The following is a 21186-nucleotide window of genomic DNA, read 5'->3' as shown; positions in this document are numbered from 1 at the left end:
TTACCATCAGACTCAGAATACTCCAAAAAAGATCTGGAAACCGACCATTGAATCAGCGAAATCCAGGATATTACACTACTACTAATTCGTTACTTTACAATCAATCTTCATTTTCCTCACAAGCTGGTTACAGCTCTGTACAGTCTGGAAAGGTAATTTGCTGTTATTACTGTTTGATTGGTCATGAAGCTTATTTTATCATTACTATTACAAATATGTGAAAGCAAAAATGTTAATATATTTGATAAATGACATGATCAAATGTGTATTTGTTTATATATTTTATATTATACGTTTAATGGTATAAGTACCAAATTTAAAAAATGTTAAAATTTGATATTACGCAGTAGTACTGTATCAAATATGAATTTTACTGATTTAGTGGCCGGTTTCTAGGTCATTGTGTAATATTCTGAACCTGATGATAAGTTAGTTTACCTATGGTCAAACACGAGATGAAAAATAAAGACATAAATCTACTCGGAAAAAAAATTAGCCGTAATGCATTGATGCAGCTTATTACATATTTCATGATTTTTCAATGGTAGTATATAAAATCTTTATAACATCTTTTAAAGCTTCATACTAAGAGAGTGCACGCAAGGCATGACAGTTAAACAATTGGAAATTTAGCAAACTAATTAAAAGTAAAATAACAAATTAAATTTGATGTGAGAATCGCAGTTAGATAGATCTAATTGAATTAAATACAATGAGTTATGATGAACGATTGAAAAAAAGTAATAATGAAACCTGTTTATTCTTTAAATATAAATATGTAAATAAAATGGCATAGCCAAGCGACGCATTCGGTTTATTGATTGCTGCTCCCGTGAATAAATAACAGTAAAAAATGCTAAACTTTGATTAAAATAAGTATTTTTACCAAAATGGAATATAATTACGACATTATATTGTTACTATAATATTACGCTCAACAAAATTGTTTTTTTCTTCCAAATAATAAACTACTTGTATTATTTGGCATGTCTTTATTTTTAACTAGAGCATGAAATGTATAACAATTATTAGTCATTTTTTACCTTAATAAAATCATTTTTAGTTTTGTAGTTGGCAATTATTACATCCATCGATTTTGTTAAATTGCAGTTGTCGTACAGCTGTGTTAATTTATTTGTTTTTTTTTCATTATTTTCTCGCAATTGTATTTTTTCGGATAGGTGTCACTTTACATCAGTGATAAGTGTGTATTACTTTTATATTTGCCCCTTTTGGCGTTTAAGTGGGTTTTCTTTGTTGGATGTTGGTTAACTGAACTGGTGAAAAAAGAAATTGTGATACGCCATCTTGTTCTAGTTCCTGGTCGTGAAGCTGTAGCGTTGAGCCGTCGCTATGTCGTATAACACTCGTAGAACTGGCGGTATGTTTATGTGAATATATTACTTATTTTTTTAAGTTCTATGAAATTTTCATTCAGAACTTAGAAATAGTTACGGTATTGTTACTTTTAGGTATAGCTTAATCCTTTAAAATTAGGTATTTCATTTACGTTGTTTAGGATCGGCTAACTCTTAGGTGTTTACTAAATTGTGTTGTGAGGATTAAGTTTATTTTAAATTAATGCAACCAAAATTTTGGCGTTATCGGCCTAGTCTTGCGAAAATCTCAGTTCATTTCCCGTAATGGTGGCCTGCACTGATCAGTTTAATATTAATTTTATTTGTGTTCTACGAGTGCATCCTGTCGCTATTGCTTCTCTTGCTGATGTAGACATATTCAATGTGGAGTAGTACTCGTGAACTATGGAAATCTACTATATGTGTTTTTATCAGACTGTCTTCCGTAATAGCCGGCTTGCGTGGCGCGAGTGGTAGCGTCTCGGCCTTTCACCCAGAGGTCCCGGGTTCGATTCCCGGTCAGGCATGGCATTTTAATACACATACACGTCGTTCATCTCATCCTCTGAATCAATACCTAACGGTGGTCCTGGAGTTTAAACAGAAAAAAAAGTTCCAAAATGCTTATGCGGTAATGTAAGCTACTTATCCGCTACATACTTTTGTAGCGGTGAGATTTGATGTAGTTAAAGTGTCGGAAACATGAACTTGAAAAATAAACTTACAATTTTTTAAGCGGTCATGCCTTGAGTACAGTCAACAGAGTATGAACCTTTAAAAAAAAAGTTCTCAGGATTTTATATACTACCTGTTTACGCCATTGCGTAAAGTTGCGTTATTTCCAATGAATTCAAAGCTATGGTTGGGTCATATTGTTTGTTACAGGTTTGGTAAATTTATTACTCTGTTTCGTTTTGGGATTGTCATATGTTTTTTTCCTGTTTAGCCTCTGGTAACTACCGTTTAGATAATTCTTCAGAAGATGATATGTATGAGTGTAAATGAAGTGTAGTCTTGTACAGTTTCAGTTCAACCATTCCTGAGATTGTGGTTAATTGAAACCCAACCACCAAAGAACACCGGTATCCACGATCTAGTATTCAAATTGTCATGTGTGTATTTTTTTGATTAAATTTTTTGGTTTATTTGAGACCTGGCGTCAGTCAGACGGGCGGTTCTGTCATCATTATTGACTGCGTGTTTCATATCTTGCATTATTTATCACCTTTTTCACACACCCTTTTTTCTATTGTTCCCATACTAATACATGCACACATCTCTTGTCTTTTACACACACACTCTTCTGTCCACTGCGTAGGTTTGTTTCCCCCTACTTCTCACCACGCCACACTTTTTGCATTCTAGTCCAGACTTTCATGTTGTGCAGATCCTCCAGCCTTGGAGGATAATGCAATTGTCTCCCACGTATAATGTTTAAATACTTTCGTCGTCTTCGTATTCTCATAAACGTTGTGGTATTTCTCCGTTGAAATATTCTCTAGTTCTACTCGTCAGTGTTTCGTGATTTCACCGATCTCTATGTTTTGTTTTGCCTCGTTTCTTTGTTAAGTTAATCTTCAAATTCTGTATATTACGTCTACGTTGAATGTGTTTCAATTACTACAAACCAGCCAATTCGATCGACTCCCAATCTTCTCCAGCTGCTTACTACAATTTTATCGATGCAGAATTTCTCCAAACTCATTGCTACAAATCTGAGATGCCATGTCCTGCTCAACCACTAAACCACGTTTCACCTCTATATTCCTGATGCACCATTGCAGACTATGCCTAGGATTACTGTATGTATTCATATGTACTTGCATTCACGAGTTCATCCTTTGATAATATTCATGTGTGATACACGCAAGTTCAAATTATTCATTATTATTTATATTAAACGGTTATGTTATAATTTTTTCATGTGTAGCACATTCTATGTGTTATTAAATGCCAACTATCGTTCTTATCAAATCTACTTGTAATTTAAAGTACTTCAGAATTATAAAACATATGTGCGATATATTTCATATATTATTATTGATAACTATTATTATATTTCGGGTTGTTCATCAAAAGTTTGTGTTCAAACGTCAGTTACTTAGAGTAAATTACCTTTACTTGAAATGTTTATTGCAATTAACTCTATCATTTAATCTAATTTAACTTGTTAATCGCCGAGATTAATTCTTATCTATTCATGCACTGAATTCATATTACATCTCTTAAATTAATCTAAAGAAAATTGCTCCTGATGTGAAGTTATGTTTTTGGACTTCTTTGTAATTTTATATTTTCAAGAAAGCTTACTACTAAAATGAACTAAAATGTTTACTTATTTCAATTTGATTATTGTAATTAACTCTTTTTGTACTAGAATATTATTGTGGCTTTTTTTCTACACTAAACGTAGAATTACATGTTTTAATTATTTAATGCTAAGTTTGATGTTCATAAATTAAAAAAGGCCAGTGCTAATAATAAGATTTACTGTAGTTTATTTTTCTAAGTTAATGACATTTGTTCATTGCTAATTTTTCATTATTACAGCATATGTCAGTAATGCAATAGTTTTCCAGTCATACTATGTTTGTTGATGTTATGTCTTGGTATATAATTGTAAATAAGGTGTTTTATGTTCTCTTGTTTTCAGGCTTTGTTAAATTGTAGATTTTCAAAATGTGTATTTGAAAAATGTATATTCATGTATTTTCTCATTTAATATCATTATTCATATGTTGATTCAGCTGATACTTCTTATATAGAATTAAGTTATGTTTATTTCATAATTTCTTTTAATTTTTAAGGTTATGATTTAACATAAGTTCAGTTGTTTTCTTTCTAATTAAAGTCCAATTTCTTTTGGCAAATACGAGCTGTGTGTTCTTTTATTTTTGTTAACTTTACCCAACACTACCATTGAGAAATCCTGAAATATATAATTAGCAGTACCCATGCATTACAACCATTTCTTTTTTTCTGAGTAGATTTATGTGTTTATTTTTCAGCTCGTCTTGGCCCACAAGTAAACTACCATCAGACTCAGAATACTCCACAAAGATCTGGAAACCGATCATTGAATCTGCAAAATCCAGGATATTCCACTACTACTACTACTACTTCGTCTTCTTATAATCAATCTTCATTTTCTTCACAAACTGGTTACAGTTCTGTACAATCTGGAAAGGTAACGTGCTGTTATTACTGTTTGATTGCTCTTGAAGCTTATTTTATCATTATTATTACAAATATGTGAAAGCAAAAATGTTAACATATTTGGTAAATGAGGTGATCAAATGGGTATTCATTTATATGTATTTTATATTATAGGTTAAATGTACCACATATTAAAATTGTTTAATTTTAAATTATTTATTCAGTAAGAAGTTGTAAAATGAACATTTTATAGCATTTCTTACTTTAATACCTACTGTAAAACATATTCCTGTGGGTTTATGTTATAGCTTTTATTAAATTGAGTATAGCTCATATGGAAATTATCTATCGTTATTCTTTTAATTCTTAATATATACAGCCGATCATGGATATCATCTCTTTGGAAGAAGTATATGCCTTCTGTCCTAGAGATTACTAATTCCTAGAGCTACATTTTATTACAAAAAAAAAAAAAAAACTTATCACACAGGCGTATTATGAACGAGAAATAATTATATCAAATTTTTATGTTAGTCAAAACAAGTGTAATAATAAAATCAGAAGCATTATCATTTTATTTCGTGTAATTTTGTAGCCTTCTTTATGTAAAATTTATTATTTAATTATTAAAGATTTTACGGGCTGGAAGAAAACATTGTATAACTTTTTATGAGAAATTGATGACTGGATTCAGCATAAGCCCGTAGCATTTAATAAAATATAGCTCATGTAAGTATCAACATTGTAAACTCATGAATATGATTTAAACACAGAATTTTGTTGAAAACCCTTTTTGAAGGCGAGTGTACGTCTTCATGACTTGTATTGGAACCACAATGCAACAGTTGCATTCTTACAAAGATTACCGTGACTAATTGTAACTGTGTTTTTATTTTATGTAAGTAAAAATATAGTGATATTTAAAAAAAAAATTTTTGTGACATGAAAATAATGTTTTTTAATGCGTATGCCTTTGCCTTTTCTTTGTAACTGTTGTAACATCAACAGTTGTTGTAACATTGTAACTTTGTAACTGATTAATCATCTTAAAAAAAGTCACTAAAATCTGAATAATGTTTTAGCTAATTTTCATTGTGAATCAAACCTTTTTAAATTTTACTCTTGGCAAATATTTCGCACTTTTGTAATTGGAAAAAGTGGTAATCACCAGTCTAGTTTTTAATTATTCTATTAAAATAAATAAGAGGATCTTGTAAAGTATTAGAAAATCTTCTGAATAAACAAAAGAAAATTTATAAAATTAGACTAAACAAAATGGATTGTGTAGAAACTAAAATTTGACCAAACAAAATGGATTGTGTAGATGAACATGGCTTAAGTGAAAGAACCGCTGAAATAATTTGACCCTGCATATAAGGCGGTTAATGTGCTGTATTACATTTTGATTATTATCAGTACATGCAATCAGTTGTAAAATATTTATATATATATATAAATATAGGGTCATCGAAAGAGATTGCTAAAAATAAATTGTATCTGAGAAACCACTACAGATAATTATTAAAAAAGTATTTTTTTTAAAATTCAACTCAAAAAATTTTTTTTAATCTTAGAATTTTGCAATATGAGCTCTGCAAATATCCAGCCTATAATTGACTTTTGCTGGATCATCGCAGGTGTAGCTGTGGCAATGGCATTGATCCATTGTCTTAAATGTACATTCCTGATTTTTTTTCGCTGTAGGCAATATATTTAACGTATCCCCATGGAAAAATATCTAAGGGTGTCAAATCTGGGCTTCTTGGAGACCAAAGTGTGGACCAAAACTAGTAATGAAGCTATTGAGCATATATGCCAAATTTTTTAAGAAGCCCTAAAAAATCAATTTCTAACCAAAGTTTACAGTAAGGAATTATAACGGTAACTTTTCAAAATGTATTGTTCACAAAATTCAGCTTAAACATAAAGTTAAACCTACGGATCATCCTAAACGTATTGAATTCGCAAGTAAACTTTTAATGACATTGACGATGACAAAATCATGTTATGTTTACGGATGAAGTGACTCCATGTAAGTGGTTGTGTTAACTGGCATAATTGTAGAATATGGGGTATTAACAACCCAGTGAAATTATTTATATGTATCGAAGATTCCCCAAAAATAAACATGTGGTGCAGTTTGATGTCCAATTGTGTGATTGGCCTATTCGTTTTTCATGAGCTTACTAACACATAGCTTGTTTATTTAAACATGCTACAACTGTACGATTTTCCCGCAGGTTGACCAAATTGAACAAGAAAGTAACGTTTCTGTAATGTTTCAACAAGATGGTATGACGCCATACTTAAGCCTAGGCGCTTGATGTGCTCTCAAAGATTCCCTGTTTGGTGGATTGGTCGTCCTATGCTTTGGCCTCTGAGAAGCCTAGATTTGACATCCCTAGACTTTATTCTATGGGGACATTCAAGACAACAAATTACTGCTGCTATTACCACAGTTATGCCTGCAGACCTGAGCAGAAGTCTTATTATTGACTGGATGTTTGCAGAGCGACACATTGAAACATTCCAAGGTATACAAAAAACTTTTTGAGTTTGTGAATTTAAAAAAAAAATATTCATTTGATTATCTCTAGTAGTTTTTAAGATAGAACTTTTTAAAATTGCTGCAACGTTTTTCAATGACTAGCTATATACATTAGGTATATAAACTAACTATTGGCCGAAAACTAACTTATACCCTCATCTAAGTTAGATGAGGGTCTAACTTTTTATAATTGAGATAACTGGATGCGGTTTACAGCATTCTTCCTTGTACCATGGGGCTACTTCAGTGAATGTATATTTGACTGTTTTTGATGTTTAAGTGGTGTTTGTTATGGAGGAGGGCAACTCGATTTCAAATGGGAACAATGGTCATTTGATACACAAATTTAAAGAGCTCAATGGGAAGAGAAAAATGGTATAGTTAAAACTAAATTCTGATCATCCAATCCAAAATGGCGGCCTATAATGAGTACACTTGAGATATCTAGAAGTATGATTGTATGCTCCTCTTTTTTTGTTATTTGTGGTATTCCAATTCTCTCTTAGGAAATATCTTCTGATAAGTAAAGCTAACTCTTAAAGCCCCAATTTGGAGTATTAGGCCTTTAAAGATTTTTGCGAGAGAAGTAAAATGGTATCAAAGAAATGAAATTCTGATTAATCCTGTCTACATCATCAGTCTGTACATAGTTCTATAATTGGATCAAACAAATAACAGAAAATTTAAAAAACCTAAAAAACAAACACTAGCAACCACAAAATTTGTAATGACAACTCCATTGTCATTACTGGCATGATGTAAATTTACGTCACATCCATTTTTGTAATCATTGTTGCAAACTGTTACAATCCATTATGTTTTTAGTTAAAACATCTTCAAATACAATCTGGTGGTTCATTATTTCATACTTTGGTTTAAATTTATAAATACAGTGTTTCAAAATGAATTTTGTGGTTTTGAAGTTATGTAATTTGTTATCAATGAAGTAAAACTTTGTTGATAAATTATATGTGAAATGAAAAAGAAACTCAAACAGTTTTTCCTATAAGTGTTCAATGTGAATACCATTTCCCACATGGTATAGATCCAGCTGATAGTAGAGTTCATCCTATACTATAATCAGCAAGTCTGGAGTAATTGATGCGACAGCTGCTTCAATCCTGTGTCAGGTAGGTCAGCTGGTAACGGTGGCACATATACTTGATCATTTATAATTCACCGAAGTAAAAAAATCATATGGGGTCAGATTGGGTGAACGTGGCCTCCATGTTTACCCATCTGTCCTACAAGCCCTGTTATCTGGTCCTTGGTGACCAGTCCAGTAGTTAAGGGAGAATTTCATTCAATCAATCACATATAGCATTATGCCAGTGAGGAGGTGCATCATTTTGTTGTCAAATAAATTTCTGTGATTCGTATTGCAGTTGAGGAAAGAGCCATTAGCATATAAAGATAGTTCATTCAAGACGCACTTACTTCTGTAAAAAGAATGGCCTGTAAATTTGCAATCTGGACACGGCACAAAAAACATTCAGTTTTGGAGAGTCTCATTCACACTGCAATATTTCATGAGAATTTTCTGATTTCTAGATATGCACATCGAGTGCTTACTTTTCCACTAACAAGAAATGTTGATTTGTCACTGAATACTTCACGATAAAGAAAGTCTTCATTGTCACTGTGCTTCATTTCATTTGTGAAGCTGCATGCAAACTATAATTTCTAGGCTTTAGAGCTTCTAACTGCTGTAATGGATATGGACATAGATGGAAGCATTTCCTTAAAACCTTCCACACAGATGTCACAGGAATTGCTAATTTGGGGCTAGCCTTCTTCCAAATGGATTTCTTAGGACTGCACAAAAGATTTAACACGTTCAACATTGTCTTCAGACACACTCGATTGTCCTGCATTCTTCCCTTTACAAATACAGCTAGTGGTTTGAAATTGTTTGTACCATCTATAAATGTTATTGTCACTCGGGAAATCACAACGGAACTTCAGACAGAACACATGTGAACTGTAATTAACAGATTCACACTTAGCAAACTGCAAAACAAAGATTGCTTTCTGTTAGGGATTGCCATTTTTTCTACTAGCGTTTCAAGTGGTAGGTACAGGAAATGGTTTATGAGCTTGCACACAACTGAAACTGTTTACTCTTTCATTTTGTATATAATTAATAAATGTATGTGAAATTTGAGAAATATAGCTCTAAAACCCTGATAGTCATTTTGAAACACTATAATATTTTTAAAGTATATTCATTTTTTTATTGTTATTACAAATTTTCAAAATTTCTAAATTATTGTTACAATCAGTACTATGCTTACATTGCAACAAATTATTGACCCCAATTTCTATAAGCATTGTTATTTTCCATAAACCTTATTTATTAATAAAATTCCCCTTGTATTCCCCTTAAGTCTTCTCAGTCACCTTTATTATCCCTTATATTGTATAATATATTTATTTGGTTTATGTTTTAAAATTTATTTTTATTCATTTTTTTTTATTATTTTATCTGTATAATTGCAAAAAAAAAACTATTATATTTTTTCTTATAATTTTGTAAAACTACGAACCTATTTTTTTATAGAAGTTTTCTGTAATTTTATCATCAAAACAATTAAATAATACTGATATTTGTTTTATTTCAACTATTTTTTTTTTAGAGTTTATTTTCATTGTTTCTTGTATAATGTGTAGTTCTAAAAATTAGATTTTTATATGTATTGTTTTTTTTGTGACAATGTGTGGTTAGAATTTACATAACACTCTATTCATTGTCAGTTTTCTATAAACTGATGTTTCTATAATCTATATATTTCAATTTCAATATTGAAAAAATTTATTTTTATATTATTTTCCAATACACGTGTAAATTTTAGGTTTTCATTTTAATTAAATGTATTTAAAATGATCAAATGTTAATTATTTATAACTGGACTATATAATCGGCCCAGCCAGTGTATGAGCTTGTGACATCATTTATGCAGTAACATAAAGTAATATGTAGTAAAATGACATTTTCTATGCAGTAATAATTATCATATTTACATTTACTAACTATAAACAATACATAATTATTTTATGACTATTATTTGTATTAAATTATTAAGTTTTAATAATAAACAAAAACTTATTTGGAATTTTCTTCGTGCGTCTAATTCAAACTTCTAACAAGTTCACCATCCTCGCTAAACGAATCGCTATCAGAGTCTACATGTATGATACAATGTTCTGTCATTTCATCTCTCAATGTTTCCACTTTTTCATACTTTTTTCAGTATTTTTTACTTTTTCACAATAGGGTTTCAAGTCATCTCATTTATGGAATTAATTCTCTCCGTAGCTAATTTTTCATTATTTATGAAAAAAATGTCGTGTTTTGACTTTCACATGTCTTTTTACGGTTGATTATACCATCTTGATTGGATTCAAATCAGGATGTTACGTTGGGAATCTTAAGAACACGATGCCCATGTTTTTTTAGAAAATTTCATCCAAGTGATATTTTTGTACTTTAGTAACTTTACTAATTCATATAATTGTGTTTCAGCATTTTTTAACTACACGGAATACGGGTTTTCTCCAGCGAATCAGTCGTATCTTTTCTTCTGGAGTTAGAATTTGGTGCTTTATCAATACCTGTATTGGGGATAAGGGGTGTCATCAACAACTACTACTGACATTGGTTTGATTTGGAATCAATTTTTCACATGCCCCTTTCATGAAATTGTCTGTATTCATGTTGTCATGGTAGTTGCCACTTTTCAAACTGGCTTTCCAAGTTAGTAATGCGTTCGGAATAAAACAGGTTTCTTGTCCAGCATGAATTACACGTAAACGGGTGGTTACCTTTATTAATTGGGACATGAAATCTCTCAACAATACCATCAGACCACGACTTTAAACACGCATGTTTCATCCAAATAAACAATTGTAGCATTGCTTTGTGTGTACTAGCCATTGCCTGCAGATATTCAATTCTTTTCCACCTGATATTGGGTTTCTCAATTAAAAGCTTTCTGTTAATTTCAGTTTTATGGAATTTTCAAAATAACAGCTAAAATTGATTCACTGCCTCTAAAATCAATAATTTATTTTTTTAAAGTAGGTAATTCATTCTTCTTTGAATGAAATTCATTAACTTATTTTAACCACACCTACATCAAAACTGTCCAGTCCACTGACAGGTTTTGAACGTCCTTATACTTTATTGGCGTGCTGAAAGAACATGATTGGAATGTTGGTTGAAGAATCATGTCTTTTTTTCTCTTCTGAGTTTTTGAACCTGTGTTCTTGATATCCCAAAAGCAGCAGCAGTTATTTATTTGCATTTTTGAATGCCAATTATATGTTGTCGGTTAATTTACTTACTTTTTAAGAGTTTTTTTTATAAAATCTGAAACATTGATAATTTCGCTTGCCTAAGATTTTTTTTTCTTAATTACGGATTTAAATTAGTCCATAACAAACCCCACTGATAACACACAAACAAAAATAAAACAAAAAATATATTAGAAAAAAAATTGTCAAAAACTATGAGTAATTATAAAATATGACCACACAAAAACGCTATCTGAATACCTTCATTGAACATGATATAAACCGGATGGATGATGGATCTAAATACAGTTGTGAGAAAACACATCATTTCTAACTGCATGTATAAATTTTTATAGGCCTATACATATACCAATCATAACATTTGTCATCGGTTAAGGAATTGTTATTGTTTACAAGATAGTCATTAAGCATTTTTATATATGTAATCAGCTCAGGTGGAAAGAATTGAATACACAACAACATAAATGTATTGTTTGTAAGTTGAAAAGTGAAATAAAAACTATAATTATGCCCAAAAATAATGTTTTTGAAAACAATAATATGAAATGTCAGCACATGATGTTACAAGCTCGTGAATTCGCTGGGGTAAACTATACTTGACCAAAATATCTTCCATATACGTTATCCATGATAATACTTTGTGTTTACTGAATCATGAACTATATGTAATACTTTCAAAATTTTGTATAAAAATGTCCGACGTAATTGTGCTCATACAGGTGAGATCCTATTTTTGTAATCTTTCTGTTTGTGGAATAACAGTTGTTCTCATATTCAAAATAATTTTGAAGACAAATATTCCTTATAATGGTAATCAATGCATGCATTAATATATTCTAGGGTTTGCTTTAAATTATTTTTTATTATTTCTATTGCTTTATCAACTGGTATAATTAGGGTACTGTTTGTGTGTCATGATTTACCATTCTAGTGTTACAGTTAGTGTTAATAATTAGAATTTAAGTTATTTATGACTTCATACCCATTTTTTACACTATGTTAATATTAACAATTATTTTTATTCTAAGAAGTTTAGCTATAAAATATACAGATGCTATTTTAAAATTTATTAATGGTCTTAATAGGATTATTTATTCTATGTAACTTTTTTTTTTACATCTTTCCAGTAATGGTAATGGAGTTGTGGTATTAACACTTTTGTGGTTGTGTTAGTGTGTTAAGTTTTCTAAATTTTTTTTTTTTTAATTTAACGCAATTACAAAATTGTGTGTCGACTGATTGTGCTGGATCCTATTAAGTCTACTATTGGTATTACTTTTTTTTAGGTTTTTCTGTTGCTGTGTTTAGGTGGTCAAGTAATTTTTTCAATTTAATTAGCATAGTAGTCAATATGTTTATGAATTATTAGAATTTTCAGAAAGTTAATACGTCCTTCTTCAGGTTCGTTCGTAAGTTCAGGGTCGTTCAATAAGTTCTTAGAAAAAGATTTGTAATAAACAAATTATTTTGTGTAGATTTTTATTTTTATTTTTAACATAATCTCCTTTTAACTGTATACACTTTTCCAAGCGTTCCTCTAACTTTAAGCTGTTCAAAAAGTAGGATTTCGGAAGTCCTCAAAATAAGGATCTGTTTGGGGCAATGACCTCGTTTGACGTGTACCGTTGCCCGCCAAACCATTTTTTCAAGTTTGTCAATAGAAAAAAAACACTGGAAGCCAAATACACGGTGGATGTTGTAATAATTCAAACTTTAATTCCATAATTTTGGCCTTCGAAACTGCGCAAGTGTGCACCTGTGCATTGTCTTGACGGAAGAGGATTTTTTCTTTTTCAAATGAGGATGTTTTTTCTTGATTTTGTTGCTCAACCGGTGCAATAATGACGCATAATACTCTCCAGTTATTGTTGTCTTTTTTTCCAATTTATCTGTGTAGATGATACCGCGTGCATCCCAAAATGCTGTGGTCATCTCCTTGCCGGCCGATTTTACTTTCTTAGGAGCGTATGCCTTCAAAAACCCATTCTCTTGACTGTTCCTTTGTCTATGGAGTGTAGCAGTGTATTCATGTTTTGTCCACAGTTATGTATTAATGCAGAAATCCGTCAGGAGTGTGATAAAGCGCCAAAACAGCCTCAGAGTCGACCACATGATTACATTTATTCTACACAGAGAACAAACACAGCGCCCATATTGCCGAATTTTTAAAACAAATTTTTCATGCAAAATTGAAAACACTGTACATTGTGGTATGCCTGTGGCCTCCACTATTTCACGCACTTTGATTTATCGATCACTCAAAACCATATTGTGAATTTTGTTTGTCATTTTGGGGGTGGTCACTTCAACTGGATGTCCTGAACGATGTTAATCTTTTGTGGATGTATGGCCACGTTTAAACGGTTGCAAACACAGAGCAGATCCAACTCAGCTTTGATCTCTTTTGATGTTAGGCCTTACGTGTTTAATCACCACTGGAAACTCATTTTTTTCCATTTTTCTAAATAAATAACTTGTTTATTCAATCGACTGTGACAATGAAACTACATGATTGACACTACTGAAATTTAACTGCGCTCTAGCAACAAATGATGCTTACTAAAAGCAAACTGTTTTTTATACTATGAGCGCAATCTCTTGGATTTTCTAAGGACTTCTTGAATGACCCTCGTATGTATACACAGGCAAAAAGAGAAAAAGTAGAATATTATCCATACACCCATATTAACCATACATAGTGGAAGTTATGAACTATTAATTAAATTCTCAAGCAGTAAAATGTTGTTGAAAATTCAACTGCATTACTTTACTACAAATGGCATTTGTTGGTGTTTGGGTTAAATACCAATAATTTTTGGTGTTGAGATATACTAGAAAATTTATTTTTTAAGTTACTTGGGAGTATTTAATTTTTATTTAGTTAAGTATGTATTAAGAAGTCCTGTGCAAGATTAAACATAGTTATTAAATTAAGTTTTTTATTTTTATTTTTTTAATTAATTTATATGAGTATGTTATATATCTGATCAACCTATATGTGTATTTTTTTCTTTTAATCACTTAATAATGTAGGTCTTTTTATTCAGTTTGTGTATAGATAAATCATCTAGTTTATATGTTTTACAATCATGTTACTTAGTACGTTTTTTTTTTTGTTATAATTTTGTACGTTGTTCTGTTATAATTGCCAAATTCCTTGACCTTACTTGTTCTCAATTTATCTGTTGCTGCCTTTGACACATTTCTAAATATTGTCTGATGTTATTAGCCATCATCATCTGTCATGAATTAATTTGACACATTGTTTATTATATGTTTTGTATCATATTGTATCATTTTGTATCATATGTTTTTTTTTGAAAACTTGTTTTATGGATGATTTTATTAATGGTAGAATATATGCTGGAGGGGTGAATATTATGATAAATCTTGTTAATTGACAATTCTACTTCTTATTTCAGTTAAGGTAGATACCATGAATTTATTATGGAATTCTGTGACCATTCAGAAATTATCTTTTTTTTTTCTTCAGTTTTTATATGTTTCACAAAAGACGGTTTTTTTAAAATTAAAAACAACAAATTTGTTTGTATGTTGTAAATATTAATCAGTTTTTTTTTTAGATTGATACTCATTCAGAATGTTTTTATTTTCATTTTTTAATATTATTTTTTTCTATTCTTTTAAACTTTAAAATTAGCCTTTAGAAAATCCTTAGAAATTTTATTTAAAGTTACTAATTTTACGTTTACGTATTTGAGTTATAAGGAATTAAAATAGTATAATAAAGTAGATGATTGCTAAGAACAAAAGTGAAGCAGTCTGATAGCAAATGGGAATTATGGAACTTGTATATTGCCTGATAGTTTTTATCTGTCTTAATTTCCATGTAAGGGATAATGTTTGCAGTTTCAGAAATGTTATTGTACACACAGTGTACAGAGCAGTGATAGTTATTCCTCAAATTTCTCATATATTTACTGTTTAATTTTTTGTTTTTCATGTACTTGTATGTGAAGGAAAACTCATTACGTAAGTCATTCGCAGCAATTTCAAAAAGAGTTAAAGAACTGCTTATATTTTGCAGCATAAAGAAACTGAATTTAATTTACCTACCCATCACTTTATTAATAGCCTAAAACTTTGACCCTTGTAATTTTTGAGCTGTTGTCTCAAAGCTGGATGCTTGGCAATCCAGCTGAATTTTCAGCACATCAAACATTGGGACATCTCTTAAGTGTTAAATTGGGGCTGATTTTTATTAATTCTGTTTCTTATTCAAATCTTATTTACCTGTATGTGTCTTATTTCCTTTACAAAAAATCTTTCCTTCCATTAACTAAGCTTACAAATCTTTCCCATCTTGTCTTCTCTACATTTTCTCCCCTTTTCAGTCTTGCTTATCCTCAAGGCTTTAGTGCCATTCAGTATTTCTTCTTCATCAACGTCTTCATATGTATGAGGGAAACTGTTAATAATTCTTAAATCTGTTAAATTCCTCTGACCGAACAAAGTTCAAGAAATCATTGTGTGTGAAGATGGTTCCAGTTTTTCTCCTTAATTCCAATCCAGTAATTTCTTCAGCAACATTTCTAATCAAAAGTTTTCTTTTAATCAACTGGTTTTCAGACCAGTAGTATGATATTGTCTCGCTAAGCTATACATTCTTGATATGACTGCTACTTTACAGCTTCAGATAAGCTATTTCTAAGCATTGTGTCAAAGAGAGTGAAAAAGTGTTTATAATGTTATGTTTGCTGTTTCTTGTGGTTTGGTCTTGTGTTTCGTAATTCTATATTTACATTTTTGTCTGTATTTTGGGTAAAAGAGTTGGATATTTCAGCCATTATGGTTGTCTCTTATGACAAATAGGAAAACTGGAAATATTCTACAGCTTCAGATCCGCTGTTTGAAAGCGTGTAAATATTCGACAGCTTTCAGAATTAGCTATCTTCCACAATTCGAACATTGCTGATCTCTGTGGCTGGAATGGTAGCATTTTGTGTTGTTAGTCTTTCATCTGGAGGTCCCAGGTTCAAATTCTGGTTAAAGGCATAACATTTTTCTTATGTACAAAATTCTGTTTCCATAACCTACGCGCTAGTTTCAAGCTTATGTGGCAATGTAAGATAATAATAATAATAAAAAGAAAGATAAAAACTTTGATAAAATCATTTTTTTTGTATGGCCCATTATAGGATAATTCTTTAGTCATTAGGCCTAGTAAGGGATCATTGCAAGTATAATGATGTTAAAATCTGGAAAAGTTTGTTATATAACCGTTTACATTCTCAAAGAAGTGGAGAAAATTATGAAAGTAAATGGCTGGCTTATTTATCTTTTGAAAGATGTACACACTGGCTATGTAAATTTTATATGTTCAACATAATACTGTTTATAAATAGGTGTCTTAAAATGGTTTTTGGTGTAGTTTGGGGAAGAGATAGCTTAAACTCTGACTCTCAGTTAACCAAAAAAGTATTTAATAAACATCAATCTTAAAGTTAATATGAACAGACGTTTCTGGATAATTTAAAGCTCTGATAATGCAGATCAATTAAAAATGTCAACACTACTTACTGATAATATTGTTTATTTATTTAATAAACTATCATCAACATAAGATCATAATTAAAAATTGTCCCTTGCATTTCTAAGCTTAGATAAGGATTGCCTAATTTGATTATTTACCCAGTTTGTAATTCCAGCCACTTTGAGCAATCTTACCATATCATTATATTATATAAAAAGTAAAATAATTCGTTGTTATGATAGCCATTTTGCTTAATTAAATTATTGCTTTGTCATATTTTAGTAAAACTATTCTCATTAATTTTGTTCTCTGTTTTATAGCTAATTTGTAATTATTTTTGTTATGCATGATTTTTTTTTGTTGTGGGCTGTTAGAGAAAAATGATCTTTTATGGGTTATCTTATATTTATTATTCAGTTGATTTGTATCCTTACTAAGAAGTTACTTTATTGATTAGTTTTTTGTTTCATATTTGATATTATAAACAAAAAATTGGTTATTAATGTGACTGACAGGTGATGAGTAATTTGTAATTTAAATTTACGTTAATTTGATAAAGTTATTTATGGTTTTCTATTTATTTTATATTCAAAAGTCTGGTTACAATAAATTTGTTTATAAACTGAAAAAAGTATGATTAATTAAAAAAATTAAATTGAGAATTACAGAATTGATAGAATACAAAGCTGTATTGTATCAAATAGCAGGCAAAAGCAATCGTTTAAAAAAATGTTTGTTCTTTGTCTTGTCCCTCCTCCGGCAGCGAGGACTATGCATAGGATTCGGGTGAGAGGCACGCTGGCTATGACAGCTGTTGCCTGCAGCTGTTGACAGCCAAACATATGTTTCGTGTTAGCCTTGCTGTTCTTTGCCTTTAAGAAAACATAAAAGATATATCAGAAATCATACTCATGTTTTTTTCTTTATTTATTCATTTGTTTATTATTATTTTTATTTTCATTTCAGATAAGCAACCACATTGATATATATTTATGGATATGTTATTTATTGTTAAATTATTATATTTTTGAAAATAGCATTAATGTTTAACTTATGTATTTATTGACAGTTTAGTGCATTGTTATAAATCAATTGATTTAATGTAAAGATTGAAATAAGTTGCTAAATAGATTCTGTCTACTGGATCTCTAGTCCATACTGTTTAATAGTAGATTGACTTCAGTTTTCAATACATTATATATAAATTTTTATTTAAAAAAGCCACGTTGATTCGGTTCGTTGGTTACATGAGAATTTAGATTTAGAAGTAAACTATTTAAAAAAAAATTTAACCTTCATATTTTTCTCTGTTAAACTTTTTCACTTCATTTGCAAGCGTATTTTATAAATCCACTTATTTATTGTTTTATGATATTTTTAGAATTATATTTAGTTACAAGTTTATTATTTCTTTATATTATTAATATTTCTCTTTACATATTCTTACATATTCATATTACATTTTCCATATTTTTTTATTCCTATTAATGAAAGTAAAAAAGTTATTGCGACTGTTTTAAGTAGGTCTGTAATAATGTACATTAACAATTTTTGGTTTTAATTTTCCTAATTTTTTAAGTTTTGTAGAATAATATCATTGTGGCTGTTAGCATGGTAATTTTTACGTAATGAACATTTTTCTTTCTTTATCACTATTCTTGAATCTCTTTTTTTTGTAATACATTGAATTTTATCAGATGAATGAATGTTTAAATAATGCGAGATAAAAAATAGCATTTGCTGTTTTGAGTATGGTTTATGGTTGATGTTTTCTATGAGGCAAGAAGTAGAGGCTGTATATTTGATTGATAGTTGGTTGTCGATAGTTTGAAGTTATGTTATGAGCCATTGGGCAGCTCCCCGTACCATTTTTGCATAGACCTTTGCCCCCTTGCAGCAGTCCCAGCAGAGTCAGCAACAGCCAAAGCAACAGCCGCAGCCGCCACCACTACTACCGGCAAATGCAGGTACAGCTGCTAGTATTACTACTGAAGCAACACCACCTCCACAGCAGCAACAACAGCAACCAAATCAAAGTATTCCATCACTAGATGTGCCATCTACAGGTGAATCAGTTATGCCACAAAGTAATGATGCTTCTGTTCCAATGAATGAAGATAAGCCTGAAAATAACAATGAAAACAGGAAGAAACCGTTTTGGAAGAAAGGACCAGGATGTGAGTTGTTTAAATTTTAATAAATATTAATTGTTTACTTCGAGAATTTAAATAAATGTGATAGCTGCTATTTTGCTTGCTAGGTTTGTGTTGTCTTTATACTGTGCGTCTCAGCCATCCTTTTTTCTCAAAAAAAAGAAAAATTGTACATCCCTTAGTTTGATTCACTTGATACATGAAAGGGCGGTTCCACAATTTATACCCTTAATTGTTTTACTTTTTGTTTGACTTGCATCATATTTTTTTGATTTTTGTATATCAAAATTTTCTATGCATCATGATACATATTCATGTATAAACCAGTGTAACATTCAGCTTCTTTTTATAAACCCTTCTTTACAACAATGTAAATGAAACTACTGTTGCTTCCTTGTATTGATAGATATTCAGCTTTATCATTGTAGTTTCTTCACATGAAAATAGTTACTTGATATATATTCACATTTTTTATGCGTAAACATTTTCAGCCTTACAATGCATATGATTTAGGAGTACATCATTTTAAATGATTGTTATTTTTGTTCCTGGGTTACGTCAAATATTGAATTAATATACTGAATTAAGGGTATATATAAAATTAGGTAAAATTCAGTCTCTTTTGGTATATGGAATATTGTATATGTAAAATCTGGAGAGGTTGTACATTAAGGAGAAGACAAAACATCAGCAGAAGATCTGGATGTGATAAAACTTGTACACTACAAAATACGATGGCTAAAAATTAATTAATCAGTTTATCGAACTAATTGTAGATTTTTTTGTTCCAAATATATCTGACAATATCCATTTTTTGTTTATAATTCTTCAGTAAGGCAGTTAACATCCCACGGGGGCGGGGGGGGGGGGTTGATTATCCAATTATGAATAAATAAGAAAAACATTTTACCATATACCACCACTAGTTGTTATTATGAGCTACAGACTTTACTGTTTCCCCATGATGTTGATAATTATATAACATGGAATGAGTCCAATTTTGAAAGCATTTCTCATTATGTAAAAGACTGCTTAACAAAGCAAATAAAATTATCCTACTACCGTTGTGACCACATGTCAGAAATGTGATGTTGCCAGTGGGATTTCTACTGTGACAAACATCAAGAATCTAATTTTACAAAATTATAAGTTTGGATGTTTCATGAATATATATATTTTACTATTTCTTTATACAATGGTTTCTTTATACAGTATTATAATACACAAAAAAGAAAAGGTTTCTTGCATATGTCCCGATGATTTTTTTTTCTTCTGTAGATTTTTTTTTCTTCTATTTCTAAATTAGTTATACAAAAGTAATCTTTAATAATGTAAAAAATGAAAACTTTCAAAAATATTTGATACTACACTGAATGTAGAAAATCTTCAAGTTTCATTTACAAATATTCAATATGGCTACCTTTTGTAACTCCGCAGAATCCCATCTAATCAGTTTCCTGACAAATCCTATGAAGCATGTCTTGTCTTTAATGTCATCCCATACAGAGAAGCCCATTGTAATTAAATCAGGCGATAGTGATAGCCAGGAAATTATTCCACCATGTTCGATGAAAGTTGACGCTTTGCTATTGAGATATGTGACTACTGCACCATGAAAGTGTGGTGGCATGGAAAATGAATTCTGTACCAATATCCTGATGTAATTGTGGCATTAGATAATGTTCAAGTACGTCCAGGTAAGGTATGTCAGTTACAGTTAGCTCTGCAAAAAAAAGGAGGACTGTAAATTTTATGACAGCTTAGAGCACAAAAAATCAAAACCTAGGCAAATCCTCCTATGCATGTTCCAATTTTATTTAACATATTAAACAAAACTCTGTTTGTTTTTCTTATTTGTGGTTAATTGAAACCCAACCACCAAAGAACACAGGTATCCAAGGATTCAAATCCGTGTAAAAATTGAACACTGGAATTCTTGACTTCCAAATCAGCTGATTTAGGAAGACGTGTTCACCACTAGACCAACCTGGAGGGTTAATCACTCAAAGCTTGTATCAGTTGTAATTTGTACGGTTTAAATGAAGTCGATTGTGCATTACCCTCCATACAGTAACCCTTGGAATATTCAATTCTAAGCTGGCACATTCCATTGATTTACCTAGACTACAAATGTCTGCCACACTTATTCACAGACGTCAAACA

At 30.5% G+C, this 21186-nt stretch overlaps 1 protein-coding gene across 6 annotated transcripts in view; it reads left to right on the top strand.

Annotated features, from left to right (window-relative positions):
• Positions 1-21186, top strand: part of LOC142324177 (double-stranded RNA-specific editase 1-like) — a 53940-nt gene that overhangs the window by 11358 nt on the left and 21396 nt on the right. For 4 of the 6 annotated variants that reach the window (XM_075364918.1, XM_075364923.1, XM_075364919.1 and 1 more), the window contains exons 2-3: positions 4367-4545; positions 18750-19047. In XM_075364918.1, coding sequence (XP_075221033.1) covers positions 4367-4545; positions 18750-19047 — 477 coding nt within the window. Of the gene's footprint in view, positions 1-1084; positions 1382-4366; positions 4546-18749; positions 19048-21186 lie in introns of those variants that run through there. The other 2 variants (XM_075364922.1, XM_075364920.1) reach the window with 2 other exon arrangements.

Source organism: Lycorma delicatula, chromosome 4 (assembly GCF_047948215.1).
Source record: "Lycorma delicatula isolate Av1 chromosome 4, ASM4794821v1, whole genome shotgun sequence".
Taxonomy (NCBI): domain Eukaryota; kingdom Metazoa; phylum Arthropoda; class Insecta; order Hemiptera; family Fulgoridae; genus Lycorma; species Lycorma delicatula.
The sequence above is the reverse complement of the archived record's forward strand: the minus strand, read 5'-3'. Positions and strand labels throughout refer to the sequence as shown.